The 24,540-nt window shown below is 40.0% G+C and overlaps 1 protein-coding gene across 4 annotated transcripts in view; it reads left to right on the top strand.

Annotated features, from left to right (window-relative positions):
- CDHR1 (cadherin related family member 1) overlaps positions 1–24,540 on the top strand; it is a 265,262-nt gene that overhangs the window by 45,169 nt on the left and 195,553 nt on the right. For all 4 annotated transcript variants that reach the window (XM_077454893.1, XM_077454892.1, XM_077454894.1 and 1 more), the window contains 4 exons: positions 5,440–5,585; positions 8,742–8,792; positions 11,987–12,076; positions 12,750–12,836. In XM_077454893.1, coding sequence (XP_077311019.1) covers positions 5,440–5,585; positions 8,742–8,792; positions 11,987–12,076; positions 12,750–12,836 — 374 coding nt within the window. The remainder of the gene's footprint in view (positions 1–5,439; positions 5,586–8,741; positions 8,793–11,986; positions 12,077–12,749; positions 12,837–24,540) is intronic.

Below are 24,540 nucleotides of genomic sequence, written 5' to 3'. Positions count from 1 at the left end.
AGGAGACAACAAGAAAAACAGCCCAGCCAATGTTACAGTTCAGCAGTTGTCTAATTTATTCTGGGAGGGGCTGCATTTTATATGCACCCTTATCAGCCAATCATTGCATAGAACATGGGTGTGGTTAATACAGAGGCGTACATTACAAATCATCATTACATATAATTACATATCATTACTCATGACATCTGCTTCTGAATCACAGTCATGGGATATGTGGCTCAGACATATTGTGACACAATTTCTTTATTTAGAAGCACAGAACAAAACTGCCTATGCAAGCTATATTTCCCTATGTGCATGTCCACAGAATAACTGCCTATGTCTGCAGATACAGAATCTAAGCCAACTAGTAAAGTTAACCCAAGTCAATCCTATATGAACTTACAAAGATGGAGTCACTCTGGTTCAGCCATATTACTACAATCCCCTCTAAGTCATGACAAACCATGAACATGACTTACTTCTTCTCACTGTGACATCCCGGTGGCCATAGTAAAAGTTAAGATATATCCTATTAGCTGCAGCTGGGTTGGAAGGTCAAGTACCTCGGAAACCATGCACATAATAAACCTGAAGCAGGCATATAAAAGTAATACCATAAGCAAAATCAGTACAACACAGATTGAAATATCCCCAATCCAGGATTACTCTTCAGCATTGAGACCAAACCCCCCATGTTACCCAGGGGGCTCCCAAGCAATTATTTTGCTTTTTCATCATGTCAATACCCCCTCAGGCTCCTGAGAGGAACCCTGCCCAGGTCATGTTCTTTTCCAGAAACAATGACCCAGCATAACACCAGTAACACCATCCCCTGGATTCATTCAGAATCCATGGATGGCATGGTCTTCCACAACAAATGTACATGCTGTTGTCCAAGGCCAGTGGCTGTCTGCTTAAGGACCTGTTGGGCACCCTCAGAGAATCCTGCAGAAGCAAGCTGTGAAAGTAGCTTGGCCATCTCAGTATGGGGGCCAGAGGAATACATGAAGTGTGATGTAGGGCATGATCTAAGGTGTCAAACACTGTGGAGTCCCTGTAGACTCTAAATGCACATCCCCTCTATGTCCAATGAGTGTGTTACTAGTGATTTTATCGGGTAGGCCACATATAACCTCCCCCTGCTCCCCTCTTCTCTGCTGCCGTCCATATTTTGCTACCACTCATTATCGACCCTTAGCTTGTTCCTTGACTACGCTTCTGCCTGATCCCAACCCGCAACTACTCGTTACTGACCTTTTGGCTTGTCTACTGACTATGCTTCTGTCTAATCCCTACCTGCTTTTCTGCTACTGGACCCCTGCTTGCTCACCTCCTGGTGGGAAGATCCTGAGGATGGTGACCTGATACTAACATGCATTAAAATCCATCTCCATCATTAGGAGCCCTGGTGAACCCCAGGGTGACTGCCTGTGTACCTATCCTGCTGGTTAATGGTAGTTCTTCTACTGCTATAGCAACTGGACTTTAAACCTATCCCCTGATCGTGACAAAAATACAGCAAAAGAAATGTAGGCTGCAATAGCAAATGCGGTGATTCCTTTTTTGCAGAATTGCAAATTTCCACATTACCTATCAAGAAAATGTTTCCAAACTGGAAAGTGTGGTAAAAGGGCAACAGGAGCAAATCTATGCTCTGCAGAGACTTTTGCCAGACTGAGATGATGCTTCCGTATGTATGATTTTACTACTCAAGTTCAATGGAAACCACTACCATTACCGAGGTTTCCTTACCCAGTGTCACATTTATTTCCAAATGCAACCTGCTGCATTTCCTTCTGAGAAAAGGAAGGTAATGTTTCTTATCAGCCTCCTGACTGAGGAAGCTCTAGCTTGGGTCTCCCCATATATAGAACAAGACAGTGCCGCTCTGAATAATTTTGAGACATTCGTAACTGCGATGAAGCATGTTTTTGACGATCCCAACTGCTGCACTACTGCTGAAGCAAAGTTGCTTAGTTCACTGTAGGGTAGGTGCTCTGTTGCTAAGTATACAGCAGAATTCAGACATTGGATCGCAGATACCAACTGGAACCCAGCAGTGCAAAAGTGTTAGTTCCGCAAAGGGTTCTCCAAACAGGTAAAAGATAACCTTTCCAGAGTGGAGACTCCTAATGATCTTTAGGCTTTCATCCAATTATGTATCCGAATTGATCAGAGACTTAGAAAAGGAGGAAGGGGAGACTGGCAATGTCTGGAAGTAATGGTAGCATGTGTTTCTCTGCTAGTCAGTTTGTTGAGAGTGATCCAAAAGTTTTTCCCGGAATATAACACTCCTGAACCCATGCAGGTTGACGTTATTAATAGATCCATTTACACCCAGGAGAAATAGAAAATATGTTTTGAGAACTTGTGTCTATATTGTGAGGACTCTGGGCATTATGCAGTTAAGTGTCCCAACAAAGTTAAAAGAACAATTGCTGTGACTGATATTATAGTGCCTGAACAAATAAATTACCCAGTATATTTCCCCAATAATCTATTAAGAAAATAAAGTTAATTCTTTACTGTCTCATTTTGTCATCCTTATCAAACTTATCACCAAGGGCCATGAAATACCTTCCTCTGCTATGCTGGACTCCAGGGCCAGGGGGAACTTTCTGGACATAAAGTTCACCCTCGCCCAAAGCAAAAATATTCAAACAAGAAACAAATTTGCCTCTATTGTAATAGAGGTGTTGATGGCTCACCTTTATCGTCAGGTCCTGTTACCCATGAAACTGGAAAAACGGAATTGTTGGCTGCATTAAATTTTTTTTGGGGGAAAGCATCCTATCCAATGGTAACTGGCAAGATAGTGGGAAGTTCACAGGCCCCCTCACCAATGTACTGTATGGTTTCTGTGCAATAGCAGCACAATATATATTTTTTGAATAAACTCATAATCAGGAGGAGTGAGATCAAAATCAAAATTAATTTTTATCATATTGCCAGAATTCCAAATTTGATTGGTGCAATTTACTGTACACATGTTGCTTTTTTTGCACCGTCTTCATCAGCTTCTGCTGTCTATACCCACAGAATATGATGCTCGCACACAGGATGTGACATTTATGTGATATGCTGTGTTAACTTACTGCACAGTTTCATGCAGTAATTATTGCATAATTTGGAAATATAACGCATGCAAGATTTTAAGGACCATTTCTTCCTGAATTACACAGTTTTTTAAAAAGAAACACTGTGCGTTATCTTGCCGCATTCTTCGATAAAATATAGCTTAGTGAATTGTGCACAATATAATATATAATTTTTTGGTTAAATATAAAACAAGAGGTATCAATGAGTAAATAGATACCATATATATCAAGCTCAAAAATTGTGTATGCTCCTGAAATGGTGAAAAAAAAAAAACTGTCCGCCAGCAACAACAAGCCTTTATAGGTAATCAATTTAAATTCATATGTGCATGTACTTTTAAAATGTATGTTTTTTATTAGACCCCTAATGTCGTCCCTGCACTCTAGAACATACAAGTGCTCAGAGCTGAGCTCTTCTAGATGAACTCCTAACAGATGTATACTGCTCTCTTCCATCTCACACATGCCATGAAGGTTCTGGGAACCCAGTAGGGACAGGAAAGCTCAAGACATGCAGTATAGTGAGGGGGTCAGGATTGGGAAGGATTATATCTGTACATAAACACTTAAAATTACACTATCTGAGTTTTTTTTTCCTATATATTTATATAATAGTTACAAGCACCATATGCCAGTCAAGTGAATGAGAGGCATGACATTTCTGTGAGTCCCAGGCTGTGGTGAGAAGTGCTTCACTTAATCATGTGGAGACAACACTGTAATTTTGGTGCACTGGAATAAAGAGCTATGTGGATTGTTATGTCACTGTTTTGGATTGGATATAATGTTTGTGGACTTTATATCACTGTTTCAAGGGTGGACTTTATCTGTGTGCTAAGTCATAGCACCACTTTTTAATTTAGGTTTTAGTTATTTCTACACCCAATTTTAATTTATTTCTACATTAATGTACATGTAGAAGTGATCACTGAGTTAAACTAACATCTAGCTGCTACAGTCAGCCCTCCGCCAATATAATCCTTATATCAGTGACAGCAAAATGGTTAAAGTACAACTAAAGGCTTCTGTATGTCTAGAGAAGTGCCAAATCTATTTTTATGTGATGCACATGCTTTATAATGGAAAAAAAATCCTCTGCCCTACCTGACTGGGCCAAATCATCCCTTATTTGTGCCTCAAATGCTGCACCTTTCTAGACACTGCAGCTCACAGTGGGAGGGTTTCAGTAACAGATGCAGTGCACTAAATTCAGGAAACAGTGGGCAAGACTAGGTGTGGCTAGATGTTGATTGACAAGCTACAGGTTTGTGACTCAGCAATGCCAACACTGATAGCAAAGCCCCCTGCAACATCTTCTCTTCTAACTGTAGTGCAAATAGGCACAGCCTACAGAGAGTAGCAACACAGCTCTCAATTTAGGAGCAGTGCAGAATTGTTGCCACACAACCACAGGGAGCTGTATTTGGTGAACTTCACAAGCAAACTCAATAGAAAACTTTAGGTGCAGATGTACTTATCATCAAGTGCCCTAGTATGTATTTTTAATGGGAAACCATAGTTCTGCTACCAAGAAAATATATTTGTGACATACATTAGTTTACATGAAAAACATATTTATGTTAAACCTGTCCATTTCTGGATTATTGTAACAGTGTAATACAAAATTCACTATGGCAGCAGAAACATTTAAAGTTATTGTAAATGTTTTTTTAATTAAAAAAAGCCTAAGAAACAGGTTTATGCTTACCTACTCTGCAATGGAATAGCACATAGTGGAATAATGATGCCTAAACACTTTTTACCTTAATGCAAGGAATGCATTAAGATGAAGAATGTTTAGGCTTTCTAACCATTTTAAGACTGTAATGCAAGCAGACATAAAAAAAAAACAAAAAAAAAACAATTAATTGTATGTATTCATTAACAATCATTAAAGCCTAATGTGGAGACAAAATCTAATTTTTTATAGAATAAGGAATGGTTAGAACGTCATACTAGGATTTTAAAAGTGTCTGTGTCTTCCCGTCCTTGCGATAACCATGCACACCATTTCTTACGAGGACATCAGGAGTAGCAGTCTCAAAAAAAAAAAAATATTCTGAATACTGAAAATTGCCTTAATTATGCATGTACGGTAGTTTTCAGTAGGAGAGTCATTGAACTAGGTATAATACCTCTTAAACTCAACAGTCATTATCTAGTTGGATGATTCTTTGATGTTTCTATGAGAAACATATTACCTGTGTCTGGTATAAGTAACAGTTCTCATCTGTGTGAACCTTCAAGGATGGGTTGTTCCAGTTTTTATTACTGTAGTTTGTTAAATGCCAACTGTGTGGAATTATAAGTATTATCCTTATAAGTTTTTTTTCTTCTCTTCATCTCCCCATCATAGGAGCATACATATATACACTGAATGGCAGTGATCCAGAAGGGTATCCAGTGATGTATGGCCTCACCTTTCCACCAGGATCAAAATGTTATTTTTTAGTTGACCCCCTCCTTGGAAATGTTACATTAATTGAAGAACTTGACAGAGAGGTAACTATATAAGTATTGAAGTGGGAATCAGGGTAAAGTTATGAATAAACAGTGTTTTGGTAACATTTATGGCACAGCTACATTTTTAATAAAACATGACTGTACTATTCAAGCTTGAAATAGTACAATTGAAAAAGGCAGTTTGAACAAATGGCTCTATATTTTAGCCTGTATGTGTGCTTCAAACTATTGGTTAAACTGCAGGGGGGCACAGGGATGTAAAGGATGATCTGCATTATTCTGACTGCAGTCCTTACATGATTAACCACTTCAGCCCAGTGCATTTTTTGCGATACGGCACTGTGTCGCTTTAACTGACAATTGATGTCCTTTTTTGCCACAAATAGAGCTTTCTTTTGGTAGTATTTGATCACCTCTGCGGTTTTTATTTTTTGCGCTGTAAACAAAGAGTGACAATTTTGAAAAAAAAAATTCTGTTATAACACATATCCAAAAAAAAATAAAACATTTTTTTCATCCAATATACATTCTTCTACATATTTTTGTCATTTCACACTTTTGTCAGTTCTGGCTAGAGCAACAGATATTTTTTGTGCTTGCTGAAAATGTTCTTAACATTAAAAAATGTAAAGAAATTAAGTCACCACATCTAAAGATTGGTAACACTGAAATATATTTCTTGTTCAAATGTTTTATTGAAAAAAGAAAGTAATTAAAAACAAATAGGAGATACAGTCACATGTATCGTTCAAGGCATGGGACATTAAAATACATGGTGGTGTTAGGATTGATAAAAGAAAACACAGTAGCACCAATATCGACTAGGCATGCTGATGAACAGTTCAAGGCCATCACAGAGGAGAAGAACGTCCTGTGGGTTGTGGCAAACCAAACTTAAGCATTAACAAAGAGCATCATAGTAGTAGTAATTAACACATGTCCCATGAGTAGCTAAATCCCTTAGTGTAAAAGTCAGGATAGCAGGTACCCGAATGCTGTAGAAGTAGGCTGTAGGGAAGGAGGGTCTTAATCCAAGGGAGTATGAGTAAAAGATGAATGGGGAATTGAAAAAAAAAATCACCAACAGCTTGAGAGGATATATGTAGCCAAAGATGGAAAAACAGAGAGGAAAGTAGAAACGGGAAAGGAGAAAGTAAGAGGGATAATTTGTCTGGCTGCAGTGGTGACTTTAAAGTAATTTAAACTGTCAGTGGGTGACAGATAGCGGTTTCTGATTCAGTAGAGCAACAGTGGGGTCTAGGGAAATGTGAGTATCAAAAAGTTTAGTGAGTATACAGAATATATGTCACCCAAAAGGCCTGTGCCACTGGGCATTCCCACCAAATGTGGAGGTGAGTGTGTGAAGTATGACAACCACAAAAAAATGAGGCTGAGTATCCATGCAAAAATGTGGCGATCCTGGTGGAGACCAAATACCATCTAGTGAGGACTTTGTAGCTCATTTCCAAGCTTATGATCATCTGCAAGGATGACTTGGTAGCTTCCCAAATATGAGATTTCCCAGGTCCCTTTCCTACTTAACAACATGGGGGTGGGGGTAGTGGTTGTGGGCTCTACCAGTTGTCTCTATAGATTAAAAATGAGGTGTCGTCTATGAGGATCATGCTTGAAAACTTGATGAAAGGAGGAGAATTGGGGGGCCGAAGGGTCAGATGGGATCAGAGGGGATAGGAGGTTTTTTATCTGAAGATATATGAATAATTCTGATGAGGGAATTATGTAAGATTCACATTCATTAGAATTGTTTTCTGGCCTGGGAATGTAACCTCTAAAGAAACAGCTGCACATAAACAACACTGAGATTTACCATTTGTTTATAGTAAATGCAGAACTTCCAATATGACAGTCAGTGAAATAAATTCAGCTAAATTCAGCTATTAATAGTGGTATCTTAGAAAATGTACAGTACTTTGTTGACATTTTGGTGGAGCAGAAGATTTTCTCTAGGGTGCAAGATGTTTCACTGGGCAGATACTTTGTTATTGGCTCATCATATAGTAAAGCCATATTGGGGTCCATTGGACCACTTTCTAGTTTGTGGATCCGCAGACTTTGAAGCCTGAGCCTGAACCAGATTTAACATTATGTACTCTAGGACTGTGTCTGTAGATAGCAGGTGCAAAGAGGCAGAGTCTCCCTGTATTGTACAGTTTTTTTTCTCCATCATTAGTATAAATACTGTATTCTTTAAAGCGGAGCTCCACCCGAATTACTAGTCCTACGTCTATGTGATCCCCCCCTTCCCTAATCGCTAGATATCCCCCTTACCTTTCTGATGTCTTCTTCTGTTTTCTTCTTCTTTCAAATTTCCTGCCTCTGGAGATTCCGGAAAGGGGCGGTGCTGCTGCGGAAATGGGCGGGGCTTCAGCGGCAGGTCAGTTCTTCCTGTCGGCCGCAGGGGCTCCTGGGATCGTTGTTTTTATTTCCCAGGAGTCTGTGCGGTGCCCAGGTTATCTTTGTTGCCATCACAACGGGACGGGACTTCCTACGACGCCGCCCGTTCTGATGACAACCTGTGCAGTTGATGGCGGCGATACTGCGCATGTGCAAGATCGGCGCTCTAACGGGCGGTGCATGCTGGTCCATCCGCATGCCCGTATCCCGGAAGAGGATGCCTGTGGGCTTCACATGCCCACAGGCAAAATGACAATGGTCTGGATGAGGTTTTATAAGCTCTCCAATGCGGACAAAACGGAACAGACAATCGATTTTAAAACAGAAGAAGGGAGTGCTATAATTAACACTGTTATTGATTGTCATATTGCCAAAAAAAAAAAAGTTGCAGACAGTAAAATCCCGCTTTAATCTTTTTTTTTTTTTTTTTTTTACACACTGTCACAATATTCTAAGCTAAGTTAGAACAAAATAATACATTATTTGTAAGCTTGTAGTTTGTTATCTATGGCAATAGCTGGAATTGCCTGGTTCCAATTGAGGTCTAATAGAGAATGTGAAGGTCCTATTTTATTTTTTTCTTTGTTTCTCTTTAGTCATTAATTTTATATCTAACAGTTTTTCCTGCATCTTGTGTCCTGTAATTATATTTAAATGAGAAAATAAAAACCCATAAAACTGTTTACTGTAACCTAACAGTATCAATGAATCTTGATGATTTCTTTATTTTTTCAATTCATTCAAATTATTACCAATTCTTCAATTTTTTTTTCTTAATAGAAACAAGATGAAATAGAAGCCATTGTCAGTATATCGGATGGACTAAATAAGGTAAAATGGAAAAAAATATTAGTACTGTATTTAATGCATTGATTGATGAATTATAAGGACTAAAATATACTTTGTGAAGAGGAACTTCACCCATTTTCTGAAAACGATAAAAGTCAGCAGCTACAAGTACTGTAGCTACTGATTTTTAAAAATTAGGTACTTAACAGCCCATGCTGCCTTCTATAGCCGGTTCTTCTCACTGCTGATGCTACCATCTTGGATTTTAAAGATATCTGTGATTAGCTTGGCTAAACTGCAGCTGGCTCCATGTTTGAGAGATTGCTTCTGCAGCCTCTTGGAACTTGTTGTGTCCTAGGAGGCTGTAGGTGGTGAGGGGGGCAGGATGTGCAATGTCATTCTCACATAGATGAGATTTCAGAAAGTGGTAGTGGGTACCTGTCAAAAAGGTAACCCCCCCCCCCAAAAAAAATAAACCCACCCCTGATATTTTTAAGGGAAGAAGGATGAGTGGTTCTTTTACTTTTGCATGAAGGACAGCTTTAATTTTAACTTTAGCTCCGTTAAACTTTGGACTTTTACTGTTTTTCATATATTTTTGTTTTTACTTTATTACATTGCCATAAATGATGTACTTGTATGAGTAGCCCCATCCTGTGAAAATGTTTTAAAATGAGACATCAAATACAGTGAACAGGAACCAATCACCAAAGTTCCCAATTGTGTTGAGTTAATCAGTAGCCATCAGTTGTTGATCAATCAAGGCTCAATCAAGGTCTCTAGTGCAGCTATCTGGATTGGATTAGATATTGTCAGCCATAGTTTGAGGCTATACCCAGACCCTGCTTGACTGGAGGATTGTGGAATCTGCCTGGAATGTGACCTTCAAGTACTGTCCTCTGCCTGTGGTGCTTTGTATTAGAACTAAGTTGTCCCAAGAGGAGTAGTCCTGTTGCATTAGGTGCCTCTATTTCATGATCCAGTAACAATCTGATACAAGCTGCAGTGTTCTCTTTCAAAGGCCAAACATACTACATTCTTTGGAGTTCTCTTTGGCTCCATTGGGTGGGTTTCCCCATCTCAGTTTCAACCCGGTGGACTTCACAACAGTTATTCAGGATTTTATGGGCCAAAAAGGCAGTTGTTTTTTTTGTTTTTTTATTACAGGGGACATAAGTGTACCTTAATGCCTTCTCCTGCAGAATTGTTATCTTACCTGATTGCAGCCTTAGTGATCTGTGAGCTTTCTGTTGCCAAAGCTCTGATAAAGGCTCCCACAGACTCTTTCAGGATGAAATTGTCCCTAAAGAATCATAGGCAGCCATCATACCTCCCAGTCTGAGAGAGACCATATCAGCTCTTACTGATGCAGTGCATGCTAACTTAAAGATGGAGAAGCAGCCTGTATATTCCACCATTGCTGCTACTAGTATGGAATGCCCAAATTAAATTTCAACCTGCCATGTCAGTTATGTTAGTTTCTCTGCTTCTCATCACAGCACAAAGCTGTCATTCACTGTCACCCAAACAACCAGCTTATGAAGGTGCAATTTGAGCACCCCACTGACCATCAGACCCCTTTCACACCAGGGCGTTTTGCAGGCACTATAGCGTTAGAAATAGCGCCTGCAATCCGCCCTAAAGAAGCTGCACCATTGTATGTAGTGTGAAAGCCCCGAGGGCTTTCACACTACAGCGGTGCGCTGGCAGGACATCAGAAAAAAGTCCTGCCAGCAGCTTCTTCGGAGCAGTGAAGGAGCGGTGTGTTTACCGCTCCTCCACCGCTGCTCCCCATTGAAATCAATGGGGCAGTGCTGAAATCCCCACGGCAAAACGCCGCTATTGCGGCATATTGCCGGTGGTTTTAACCATTTTGTGGCTGCTAGCGGGGGGTAAAAGTGCCCCACTAGCGGCCGAAATGCACCCCAAATCGGCCGCAAATCCGGCGGTAAAACGCTGCTAAAAATAACGGCGTTTTACCGCCGACGCATTGGGCGGTGTGGTGTGAAAGGGGTCTCAGTGTAAAATACAGTATCTCCTTCCCTTCTTCTCTACCTCAGAGGCTGAGTTAGGGAGGGAGAGAGGAGAGAAACTGCTGCAATGTTAGGAGGAAAACGTCTACCAGCCCCTCCCAAAAGTGAAAGTCATTTACTTACCTGATCCTACTCCCTTCATGCTGCAAGACCGGCACTTGCAGCCTTTTCTCCACTACGATTCAGTGGTCACAGGTCTTCTGATGTCATCAAGTACTATGCTGTCCCTATAGCCTTGCACTGGAAGTGAGGACTCTGAGAGACAATCCACCACCTTAAGTTAGGGGAGTGAGTATAAGGTAGGCAAAACAGTTTTTTCTAGGAGTGAACAAGCAAATGCTCATAAATATTCATTATATATATATATATATATATATATATATATATATATATATATATATATATATATAGATAGATATATATATAAATACGACGCACATAAGTATTCATTGCGGCAGGGAGACAGTCCCACTGCTTGGAAGAGTTTTGTTTTCTCTGGAGATAGGCTTTAAAACTGCAGGTCAGATTTATATAAAGCCTGATTTCCATGTCCGTTAAAAAATCTACTACTATGTTTAACATAGCACAGCATAGGATGAAGGGCTGTGTTAACAAAAACAATAAACAATCTAAAACTATCTGGATCCAATTAACTTTACCTTATGACTTTTGGCATATTAAAGGCACATTACAATGGTTTTGAGTTGATTGTATTTTTTTCTCTTACTGTGTATCTGTGTGTGTATCTTTCAGACACTGTGAGACTGAACTGCAGCTGAAATCTCCCAGGAGCCTAATGGTAGAGGATCTGGGAGGAAATAAGCCATTCATATAAATGTTTTATGTATCTATCCGTTGACAAAATTTGGCATATTAAAGCATGAGCTATGACTAGCAAGTCTCCTAATGTTCATTGCAGAGATGTTATATGTACCGTAAATAAAATCAAACTCATGCATGGCCAACCCACAGGTTCCATTACTACCTGCCCACTATTTATACTTACCTTCTGTTTGCTCCTCCACCACTCTGTTTGCCTGCTGAACTTAATTGAAATGCCATTTATTTAGTGGTATAGGGGAGCATGTTTATCTTCATTGGCTTTGGGTGCCTGAGTATCTAGTTTCTACACTTGATCATTGTCGCTTTGTTTGACATTTGTTGAATTTTATTTAATAATTGGGGCTTTCATTTGCCTGACAGGTTTCTGAGAGAGTACGTATTTTGGTGACAGATGCCAATGATGAGAGTCCAGAGTTCCAGAAAACACCATACATTGTGAATGTCCCAGAGGTAAGTGTAATTCCAAGTGTAATAGTGTGTAATAGCTTGGCAATTCTCAAATACTATTCATGATAGCCGAGAGATCTGGTCATAATAACTGTTATCACCTATTTAGCTCATTACAATAAGATAAGTCTCATACACACGACCGCACTTTCCGGCAGAAAAGGTCTGACAGAATCATTTCATCGGATATTCAGATCATGTGTGGGCTTCATCAAACTTTTTTTTTCAGAAATTCTGATGGCCCTTGAAATAGAACATGTTTTAAATCTTTCCGACGGAATCAATTCCTATCGGGAAAACCATTTGTCTGTATGCTATTCCGGCAGACCAAAAACAACGCAAGGGCAGCTATTGGCTACTGGCTATTGAACTTCCTTTTCTAGTCCCATTGTACATCATCGAATTCTAAATCAATGGACCTTGGTGTGATCGTGTGCAGGCAAGTCCATTTCAGCGGAACTCTGTCGGAAAGACCATCAGAGTTTATTCTGATGGAAAGTCCGGTCATGCGTACGTGGCATCATAATTTTCCTTGGACAGCTTTTTTAGTCATATATGAATCAATGTGTAATCTATGTGTTTTGACTGTAATATAACAGACAAGGCAGACACAAAAAAATCAAAAAATAAAGCAGTTATTTGAAACATTTTCTAAATACAAATAATTTTTCCTTAGGATACACCTCCAGGAAGCAGCATTTTTCAGGTGGAGGCAGTGGACAAAGACATGGGATCTGGTGGTAGCATCACATATTTAATACAGGTAAATTTTATTCTTGTAATCTAAAATAAATGGATCCTGGATCATGCATTAACTAGAAAGTGATATTTGTTGTACATTTATTACTAGGATTCATTTTGGGCTGTTTTTTGCTATTCGTTTAGTACTCTTCAGGGAACAGATTCCCCCGAGAGAAAGCAATCGGTGGACATGCTGTGTCATGCCATATTACATTTTATGGCACACAGTGCAGTCAAGAGATTTATTAGCTGCAAATGTGTTTTGAGACATTTTATATTTGCAAAAATTGATTGAGGTTATTAGTTTAAATGTAAAAATAATTGTCTGTTGAGTAGGAATCCCAACATCACCCTCAGAAGAAAAGTGGTCTATGATGAAGGGAATAAGCTGGAGTGGAGGAAAGAGGAGAGAGGGGGTTGTGTTAGGAATAGGGATGAGCCGAACACCCTCCTGTTCGGTTCGCAGCAGAATATGCAAACAGGCAAAAAATTTGGCAGAACACATGAACACCGGTAAAGTCTATGACACACGAACATGAATAATATTTTTTTTTTTTAAAACTGCTGATTTTTCGTGAGCAGTGATTGAGTAGATAGATTGAGTAGAATAGAGTAAGGGAGGGTCATAACGCCTGACAGTTTATTTTTTGCCATCTGTGTCCCATTTGGGTGATATCCCTTCAATGCAGTTCATTAGTACACTGCCTGCAAAAGGCAGTTGCTAAGGCCTGGCTAAAGTGCCAGGCTTAATCATGCAGTGCTAGCTGTGCCTGGGAGCTCAAGCAAGTAAAGTGCTGGAGTAGCTGAGGAGTAATGGTCTGCAGTAAGAGTTGTGTTGGAGGAAGAGAGATCTGTATATACCGGAGTGTATATAAGTTTTCCAGTTTGTTCTAAAAGTCATCCCAATTGATCTGAAATTCACTGGGCATTCCATACTTCCTATACCCCATCCAAGTTCAATCCCCTCAATAAAACAAAGCTAATGGACTGTTTATTGCCTTAAAGTGACTGAGGACTGAGTGCTGGGTTGGTCAGGGTCACAGGTGGCCCACAACGCTTAGCAGCCCTCACGGGGGTACTACTACGTATAAGCCAAGAGACAGCAGTTGCTGGGAGGCCTCCCATCGAAGTGGAGCTTTTTACATTTTTTCCTGAAGAAGCGACCTTGTCGCTAAACTAGTAGAGGACATCATCTGTTGCTAAACTAGTAGAAGACATCATCTGCACTTGCATAAATTACCCCATTTTCTATTTAATGGGGGGTAGATTTCTGTTTAAATTCAAATTGTTTATGTAAATATGGTATGAAAACCTTTGATTGGTTGCTAACGAAATTCTTTTATCTATAGTCCTAATAAACTTGTATGTATAATTTTTACTTACCTGTGTCTAATTACTGGGTATCAAGATAGTCCTATAATCATCACAGGTGTTGCATGGTAATTTATATGGAGTAGCCCATGTCAACCCGCCCTTTTGCATTAACTTAATCAGGATGATGATACAAATTTATATTTTAAATCTCTAATACCATTTGAGGCATTAGATCTCTTATATAAATTTTAAGGGGAACTCGCCATGCCAAAACTGTAAAAATATTGGCGTGGGGTCCATCCCAAAATTCATATCAGATCCTTATCCGAGCATGCAGCCTGGAGCTCAGGATGGGGGGGGGGGACGAGCGAGTGCCCCCCTCCTGAACCATACCAGGCCACATGCCCTCAACATAGGGGTTGGGTGCTTTGCAGTGGGGGGCCTCTGCCCTATATTAAATATTGGGTACCCCTATCCATTCACCAAAAAAAGTGTCAAAAAATAAAAACCCCAACAAAGAGTTTTTGACACTTTGACAAAAAAAGTGTCCTGTGATATCCATCCATCTTCAATCATTCTGCCCAACAGACCCGAAAAAAAGAAAAAATGTAAAAAGCTCCACTTCGATGGGAGGCCTCCCAGCAACTGCTGTCTCTTGACTTTGACAGCTGTTATATAGGCAAGAATGGGGACACACTGTGATGTAACCGAATGGCCCCACCTCGATCTGACGTCATACGCTTACATTAGCGGGTGCCCCTGCCTTTGCCTATATAAGAGCTGTCAAAGTGAAAAGACATCAGTCACCGGGAGGCCTTCCATGGAGGCAGAGTTTTTTCGATTTTTTTCGGTTTGTCTGGCGGCTTGATTGGAGCTGGGTGGACTTTGCACTTTTTTTTTTTTTTTAATAAAGGAATTGTCAAAAACTGTGTGTTGTGGTTTTTACTTTTTGACACTTTTTTGGTGAATTAGTAGGGGTACAATGTACCCGATACCCATTCACAAAGGGTGGGGGCGGCATCTGGGGGCTTGCTTGTTAAAGAGGGCTTCCAGATTCCAATAATCTCCCTGCCCGCAGACCTAGACAACCACAGCCCAGGGTTGTCAGGAAGAGGCTATTGTCCTCATCAACGTGAGGACAAGGTGCTTTGGGGTGGGGAGAGGCAGACTCCCACCTGCCCAAAAGCACCCACCCCCCATGTTGAGGGCATATGGCCTGGTTACGATTAAGAAAGGGGGGGCACTCACTCGTCCCAGCCATCCTTACCTCCAGGTTGCATGCTCTGATAAGGTTCTGGTATGGATTTTGGGGGCCCCACGTAAAAAAATTTTAAATTTTGGCATGAAGTTCACCCTAATATCCAAACCAGACCTGAAGGACCTGGTATGGACTGGGGAGGGGCCTACGCCGTTTTTACCCTTTTCATCTATATTGCCGGGAGGCGGCAATACATTACAGCCATGAGCAAGTTTAAATTACATTTTTTCCTTTAGAAATGTCATTATTGCTGCAGCATGTTCTACACATCACACAGATGTGCCACTTTACAGGCGGATTAAGGGGACCCCCCCCCCCCAGGCACAATATTTAAGGAAATATTTCATTTTTATTGTTTCACTTTAAGCATTATGCAGGGTGGCACAGTGGTGTAGTGGCTAGCACTCTCACCTAGCAGTAAGAAGGGTCGCTGGTTCGAATCCCAACCAGGACACCACCTGCCTGGAGTTTGCATGTTCTCCCTGTGCCTGCGTGGGTTTCCTCTGGGTACTCCGGTTTCCTCCCACAGACCAAAGACATGCAGGTAGGTTAATTGGTTTCTGTCCAAAATTGGCCCTAGTATATGAATGGGGACCTTGGATTGTAGGTAGGGACCAATGTGAGTGTGTAAAGTACAGGGATAGGGACAATTGTTGACACTCGGGTTGAACTGGATGGACTTGTGTCTTTATTCAACCTTACTAACTATGAAACTATTATTAAAATCACTGCTCCTGAAAAAACAATAGTTTTAAAAACTTTTTTTACATTGCTACATGTCACTTAGGGTAGTACCCGGGTCCCCATACCATTTTAATGGCAATAACTTGCATAAAAGCCTTTCAAATGAGCACTTTTGATTTTTCATGTCCCATAGAATTTAATAGGGTTCGCATGTTCGCTAGAAATTTTTGTCTGTTTGCGGTGTTCTGGTGCGAACCGGCCCATCCCTACTTACCAATATCATCTAATATGCAATGTAAATTAGAGAGACACTGTATATGAGGTTCTGTAAGTGTCAGTAGTATGTCACCTGTAAATAAGGATAATCGCATGAATAATAGTTTCTGTGCAAATGGCTTTGGCCAAAGGTTCTAGGCATAATAAAAATGGCAGAACGGATAATGGACAACCCTGTATAGTACCATTGTCTAAAGGGAAGCTAGTGAACATGGCATATGGAAATTTGACCTGTGAAGTTGATGTGGAGTAGAGTGCTTAGATAGCTTTTAAAAGAGTCATCTGAATGCTATGGCCAACCCAATCTATCAAATGCTTTCTGAGTGTCTAGAGTCAGCAACAGAGTATGTGTAAGCCCTTGTACACACGGTCTGACATTCCGACAACAAAATCCTTCAGATTTTTTCCGTCAGATTTTGTCCGAAACTGGTGTTGCATACACACGGTCGGACAAAGTCAGAAAATCCGATAGCTTTGATCTCGTAATTTGATCTGAGCATGCGTGGCACTTTGTCCGATCGGAACTCTCTACAAACGATTTGACAAAGTCCGATCGGATCATGTTGTCTGAAAATTTTATATCCAGCTCTCAAAGTTTGTTGGTTGGACATCCTGACGGAAAAAGGATTATCCGACAACATCGTCCGATCGGACCTTTTCCGTCGGATTTTCTGACCGTGTGTACAGGGGCTAAGGGTTTTGCTCACAGTGTCTATAAGATCTATAGTTTGTCTAGTATTGTCCCCTGCCTGTCAAGTGTGTCCAAAGCTGTCCTAGTCTCCATTACTGATTCTGGGTAAAAGGGAAAATAAACTAGTAACTTGTATTTTAGTAAACATGTTGTAGTCTGAATTTATTAAAGTGATTAGCCTATAGTTAGCCTTGGAGGCTGGTTCTTTCCCTGGTTAAGGTATGACTATTATATATGGATGCAGAAAATGTGGTTGAGGGATCTCCCTTTTAGGTAAAGACTGATATAGTTGAATAAGGGGCCAACATGGTGAGAAAATGTTTATAATATGAATAAGGCAGGCCATCTGGCCCTGGAGTTTCATGTAGGGGTAATTGTTTTACTGTAGTAATAGGTTCTTCCATGCTAATATAGATATTTAAAGAAATAAGCTCAGTGGCAGATAGTAGGTCATTTGAGAGAGGATATGAAATTATCCAAATTTTTTTTGTGAAAGGGAGGATGTAGGTTGCTGTAATATTTTTAAAAAATGTTTGCAAATCTATTTGGGCAGTATGTAGGAAAGCCATCAGATTGAAGAATAAATGTAGGCGTGTATTGATTGGCCGTGTCCTCAGCCTGTTAGCATCCTATATGTTTTATTTGCATAAAAGTTTTGTTTTGTCTAGGGAAGAAATCTTTCATTTATCTTAAAGGCAAGATCTTTAAGACCATTATGGTGCAGAGTTGGGTTACTGTCTGTCCAGATAGCAAAATTTAAGGTCTGGGTTCAGACAAGGCTAGGTTAAGAGTAATGGAAGCATGATCTGACCTAGGAATAGAGTTAATTTCAGACGATGCCATGTCATGGAGTAAAGGTGCTGTTATTAAAAAGTAATCTAGTCTAGAATGTGTTTTATGTGCTATAGAATAACAAATAAATTGTTAAGTGGATATTTACCCTTGAGGAGTCATATAAACCATGTTCCTTTATCATTTGGAGAAAGGTGGTGGACATTTTAATAGTCTAAGAAGGTGGGGTAGCCACAGATAAATTCAATCTATCTCTGTTGGGCAAAAATATCAGGTTAAAATCCCCACCTACTATTGTGAACAGGTGAGAAGCCCGGAGGTGTGGATCTAGTACTTGACGTAGATGGTTGATTTGACCAGAGTATATGCAACTAATGTGAAGGGCATGCCTGCAAGTCTGTAATCTAATATATAAATCATACACAGGGATCTGAAATAGAGCAGACAATTTTTAAAGGGCATGTCTGATCAGTATAGCACACCTGTTTTATCTGAGAGGTCAGAAGCTATAAAGGAAGTTGGAAAGTGTTTCATAGCAAACTCGAGAGAACCCCTCTCGTGAAAGTGAGTTTTAAAAAAAAAATATTCGATTGGCCTGGGAAGCCATAAACTCATTTTTTTTTCTCATAGAATTTAGGATATTTGCATCATAAATAACACTTGCTGTAAATTGAAAATGAATGAATATGTCCCGGGTGGGGGGGGCGGAGGGCTTAGGGCTTAATGATAGATGTGCACTGTCCAGGCACCAATCCACATCTGGAATATTGGGAGCTAGCGTAGTGAACAGGTCCATAAGTATAGGTGAAGGTCAGGGTCTCTGTTTTAGGGACCCCTCTGATTGTGATGTTTTAACGGTTCTGATGGCATTCCCTCTTTCCAGCTCTTCTTGTTGTAAATGGAGTTGGGAAACTTTATGTCAAAGCAAGAGATTTTCTTCCTCTAATACATGTACACATTTCACTAGGTCATCAAATTTCAAGATGATTTGTATGCTCTCCTATGGGGATTATCTCTCCCCTTTAAACCTGAGATATATTAGCAATTTCTGTGGACATAGCATGAGTAACGTTCTGCAGCAAAGGATGCAGCCTGTCATCTAGTAGGGATGTAGTGTGGTATGGCACTGCTGGCTGTGTGTTGAGGTGAGAAATGGTGGAGACATCCTCGCCCCTGATCTGCAATAGCTGCAAACAGTCTGTTACTGGTTCTTGTGTGAGAGCTGGGGGAGATGGCGGCTGAAGGAGGAAGTGTTGAATTATAGGCTCCTGTGTGGGCCGCGACTCTGGCAGCAGTGATGAGGCAGGTTTTTGCCTTCCTACTTTGCCCTTGAAGAAGGAGGCATGCTCACCGATTTCTGTTCAGGTCCTCCCGGGCTGTTTGTAACTTCTGGTGGCTGTGCAGAAGGATGTAAGAGCTGACCTGTGGGAGAGAACTCACTCATCCCTCAATTGTATGTTTAATATTTTTTCTGGTGCCTGCCCTACCTCCATTTTCTGCTGTCTGTCCTTGTCTTGTGGAAGGGTAAGTGGCCTATATCCATAGGTTTTCTCCCTGCAGGTATGGCTCCAGTACCCTGGCTATAATGAAATAAATACAACTGACTCAGTGAGGAGAAGAAAGATTATGCTGATAAAACAGGGGAGTTGCAGACGTGCCTGACCTCTTCTGTGTGTAGTCCAACCACTGCATTGTTACCAAAAATTACAGAAAAAAAGATATGAAAATAAAAATGAACAAAAATAATATGTTAAAAAACTAAGAAAATTGTAGCTGGGAATCTACCTCTCTTTGGCAACCTAGACCACTGGATTATATAAGGGAGGGGTTGCAACGCAAAATGTTTTGACAAAGTGGGGCTCAGACTGCCAGACTTGAGGGTTGTTATAGTTCAGTTTTTTTTTTTTTTTTGCAGCTCCAGATGGCAGCGGGCACTGTCAGTGTTCAAATATTTGTGACTATTGCTGCTCAAATAATACACTCTCAGCTCTTGTACACACGGTCGGACATTCCGACAACCAAATCCGTCTGATTTTGTCCGTCGGATTTTGTCCGAAACTGTTGCATACACACGGTCAGACAAAGTTGTCTGGAAATTCGATCTTTCAGAACGTGATGACGTTATTTCGTTACGACGGTACTACATTCAGGCTAGTAGCCAATAGCTTTTATGTAGGAATTTGATCTGAGCATGCGTGGCACTTTATCCGATTGGTATTCTCTACACATGATCGGAGTATGTCTGATCGGAGCATTTTGTCAGAAAATTTTACCAACAAGTTGGAAAACTTGGTCCGTCGGAGACCACACACAGTTGGAATATCCGACAAAATGGTCCGATTGGACACATTCCGTCGGACTCTCCGACCGTGTGTACAAGGGCTAATTTCTATTTCAATATAAATCCTGTTTCATCTCTCCCACCCATGTGGCAGCCTAACAAAGCTGCCTACTTACTATCTCACAAGTGAATAACATTTGTGGCTATTGTCTCTCACTGTAACCTATACCGGAAATCTGTATTTTGAATATTTTGTGAATAATTGTGAATAATGGGGGATACGGGGATGAAGATGAGATGGTGTTCAGGGAATATGGGGATGTGGATTTAAAGTATTTGTATGCACTATTTTTTGAGATTTTGTTAAATTATAAAGACACTGCAGTGTGGTACTAGGAAAAAAGAAGCTCACAAATGATACTATTAAATTGCTTTGCTGCTGGCTATCTTGTGGAAATTTGAGGGCTTTAACATAAGAGTAATCTTTCCTTTATCATTTAGAGCTGTTGTGGTTGCAACTTTTGTTGTTCAATTCAGGCCTGTTAATGTTACTTAAAAATGTGATGTTACAGCCAAAACTACCTAGAAATGCCTTTTTTTCAAGCTGACAACTATTGGATTGGTGTGCTTCTGCTATATGTCAGCAATGCTAAATGTAAAAATGTACAAATCAATACCAATCAAGCCATAACATCACATATAGTGGAAAGGCATCTTCCAAGAATTGAATTTAAAAGATTGGTGTTTTTTCCATGTTACCCCTCAAGTTGCAGTAAAAGGGACCCTCTCGCTCTCCTTCCTGTACGTCATTTTTCAAAAGATTTCTTAAATTTTACCCATGACAATGCCCAGCACCCTGTACCTTGTTTGACAATAGCTTGCCTGTTAGCCTTTAGAATGGTCAGAAAGAATACACATAAATTACATGTCCCATCAGGTCACCCTTCAAAAACGTGACAAAATAGCCAGGCCATGATGGTATGTACTGTATGCACAAATTGTTTTATTTTGTAATGCCCTGATATTTTGTATATTATTATGCAGAGCATAAGTACAAATGTTTAAACAGCTGAACAGTGGCAGCCTGGGTATCTAAATGTGGAATCAGATTTTAGTATTACTTTTGCTTGTGATGCGTCAGATAATGTTTTATCAGTTAATGAACACAATAAGAGGAATTTATCAAAACTTTTGCAGATACAATCTGGAGAAGCTGTGCATGACAACTGATCAGCTTCTATCTTTAGATTGTTCAGATTAAACAGGCCATAGATTGTGCAATTTTCTTTCTTCCACCATGAGCCGTCCCTGCCGACAGAACATCATAGGTGTTACCGGCTATAGCCGACTGCACTAATCATTTGGAAAAGACATGATAGACTGGTTGTACACAAGTTAATTGATAGATCGACTTGTGTACAACCAGGGTGCCCATGCATGGATTGAAATTTGCCTGGTCCCTGCTGAACCGGCCAAGTTCTGATCCATGTATGGGTGGCTTTAGGTTCAAAAATGAAAGCTAGAAGCTGATTGATTGTCATGCACAGCTTTTTAAGATTATAGCTGCTCCAGTTTCTGTTACCAAAATATTGTGCTAATAATTTCATATGCTTCAAGATGAAAGTGCTACAAACTCCATGAACAGGCCATAATCTCCTTCAAGAATGTCTAACACTAAATTGTCATCTAAACTTAAAATTGGTCTTCAGTGGAAGAATATGATTAAAAGAGTTTTATGGCTGTTATAACTGTCTGATCCATTTCCACACTACCAGATATTTTGGCATGAAGCTTCTCTAATTGTTAGGATTACAGTACAAAACAAGTTGAATTTTACCAATGTGCCATGAGCAGCTTAGGTTTTATTTAACTCTTATGTGTATGAATCTGAACAAAAGATAGATCCATGTTAGTTTTACAGCAAATCAGTTTGATACACAGATAATTGCTACAGATGATAATCGTCGCTCCATTAAAGGAACTGACTTACCCAGAAAACTCGTAAATGAGTTCTAAGGACTGCTTATCAATTTGCTTCTGCATTGGAGATCATACAGTTGAATCCTTCTTTGTAGGAAGCGTGCATTCTTTCCTGCTGCTCATTGAGACCTACAGTGATCAGGTTCCAGTCAGGACTATGCTTTTGTTTCCTTGCAAGTGATAATGTAGTTGGATTCTCTGCACCTTTTTTACATAGATACATATAGTTACATAGTAGGTGAGGTTCAAAAAAGACACAAGTCCATCAAGTCCAACCTATGTGTGTGATTATATGTCAGGATTACCTATTATATCCCTGTATGTTGCAGTCGTTCAGGTGCTTATCTAATAGCTTTTTGATACTATCGATGCTCCCTGCTGAAACCACCACCTGTGGAAGGGAATTCCACATTCTTGCCACTCTTAGCCCTTGTACACACGGTCGGAGAATCTGTCGGAATGAGTCTTATTGGACCGTGTCGTCAGATAATCCGACTGTGTGTGGTATGCATTGGACTGATTCCGTCCGAATCTCCGTCCGACCCAATTTTCCAACATGTTGGAAATATTTCCCGACCAACTGGGCCGGACGGACCTAATCCGATCATGTGTAGAGCATTTTCATCGGACCAAGTGCCACGCATGCTCAGATCAAATTCCTACATTAAAGCTATTGGCTGCTAGCCTGAATGTAGTCCCATTGTAACGAAATTACGTCATCACGTTCTGAAAGATCTGATTTTTCACCAACTTGGCCCGACCGTGTGTATGCAACAGTTTCAGGCACAATCTAAATCCGACGGGCAAAATCCGACGGATTTGGTTGGCAAAATCTCCGACCGTGTGTACGTGGGCTTACAGTAAAGAACCCTCTACGCAGTTTAAGGTTAAATCTAATTTCTTCTAATTCTGAGTGGCCATTTGTCTTATTAAGCTCCCTTCCGCGGAAAAGTTTTATCCCTAAATTGTAAATTGAAATCATATGCCCTCTCAAGCATCTCTTCTCCAGAGAGAATTCAGTTCAATGCTCGTAACCTTTCTTCATAACGAATACCCTCCAGCCCCTTTATTAGCTTTGTTGCCCTTCTCTACACTCACTCCATTTCCAGTACATCCTTCCTGAGGACCTGGTGCCCAGAACTGGACAGCATACTCTAGGTTAGGCCGGATCAGAGTCTTGTAGAGTTGGAAAATTACCGCTTTGTCTCTTGAGTTAATTCCCTTTTTAATGCATGCCAATATTCTGTTTGCTTTGTTAGCAGCAGCTTGGCATTGCATGCCATTGCTGAGCCTATCATCTATTAGAACCCCCAGGTCCTTTTCAATCCTAGATTCCCCAGAGGTTTTCCCACCAGTGAGTTGATTGCTAGTTTTTTGCCATCCAAATGCATTATTTTAAATTTTTCCACATTAAACCTCATTTGCAATGTAGTTGCCCACCCCATTAATTTGTTCAGATCTTCTTGCAAGGTTTCCACATCCCGCTGAGAAGTTATTGCCCTGCTTAGCTTAGTATCATCCGCAAATACAGAGATCAAACTGTTTATCACATTCTCCAGGTCATTTATGAACAAATTAAATAGAATTTGTCCAAGGACAGAACTCTGTGGGATCCCACTTTCTACCCCTGACCATTCTGAGTACTCCCCATGTACAGAGAACAGTGATCTGGCTGTTTCTTCTCCCTGAAAAGCAGGGAGAAAAAACAGCCAGGTCAGTAAGTAAAAGCAAAGCAGCACACATTACACGTTATGCACACTGTTAACTTGATTGTTCCTTGATGTTATCCCTTCCCAGCAAATTTAATCCATACAGTGTACAGTGTATAGTATTATTCTTTTTTCTTCTTATTGGATATGTTTTATAACAGAAAGTAGAAAATATTGTTTTTTTCCCAACATTTTAGGTATTTTTTTTTTATTTATATATAAAAAAAAAACATGTGGTGATTAAATACACCAAAAGAAAGCTCTATTTGTGTAAAAAAATAAATTATATAAATGTAATTTGGGTATAGTATTGCATGATCGTGGAATTGCCAGTTAAAATAGCACAGTGCTGAATAGCAAAACCTGGTCTAGTCATGAAGGGGGTAAAACCTTACAGTGGTTAATATTTTGTTAAGCAATTCTTTTTGGAATTATAGTTGCCTACATTGCCTTGAAAAAGTATTCACACCCCTTGAAATTTTCCACATTTTGTTCTGTTACAATCAAAACCGTAAATGTATTTTATTGGGATTTTATGTGATAGACCAACACAAACTGGCACATAATTGTGACGTGGAAGAAAAATGATAAATGGTTTTCAATTTTTTTTTTTTTACAAATACATATCTGAAAAGTGTGGCATACATTTGTATTCAGCCCCCTTTACTCTGATACCCCTAACTAAAATGTAGTGGAACCCATTGGCTTCAGAATTCACATAATTTGTAAATAGAGTCCACC

Source organism: Lithobates pipiens, unplaced genomic scaffold (assembly GCF_037356315.1).
Source record: "Lithobates pipiens isolate NorthernLeopardFrog02 unplaced genomic scaffold, aLitPip1_a1.2 Scaffold_25, whole genome shotgun sequence".
Taxonomy (NCBI): Eukaryota; Metazoa; Chordata; class Amphibia; order Anura; family Ranidae; genus Lithobates; species Lithobates pipiens.
The sequence above is the reverse complement of the archived record's forward strand: the minus strand, read 5'-3'. Positions and strand labels throughout refer to the sequence as shown.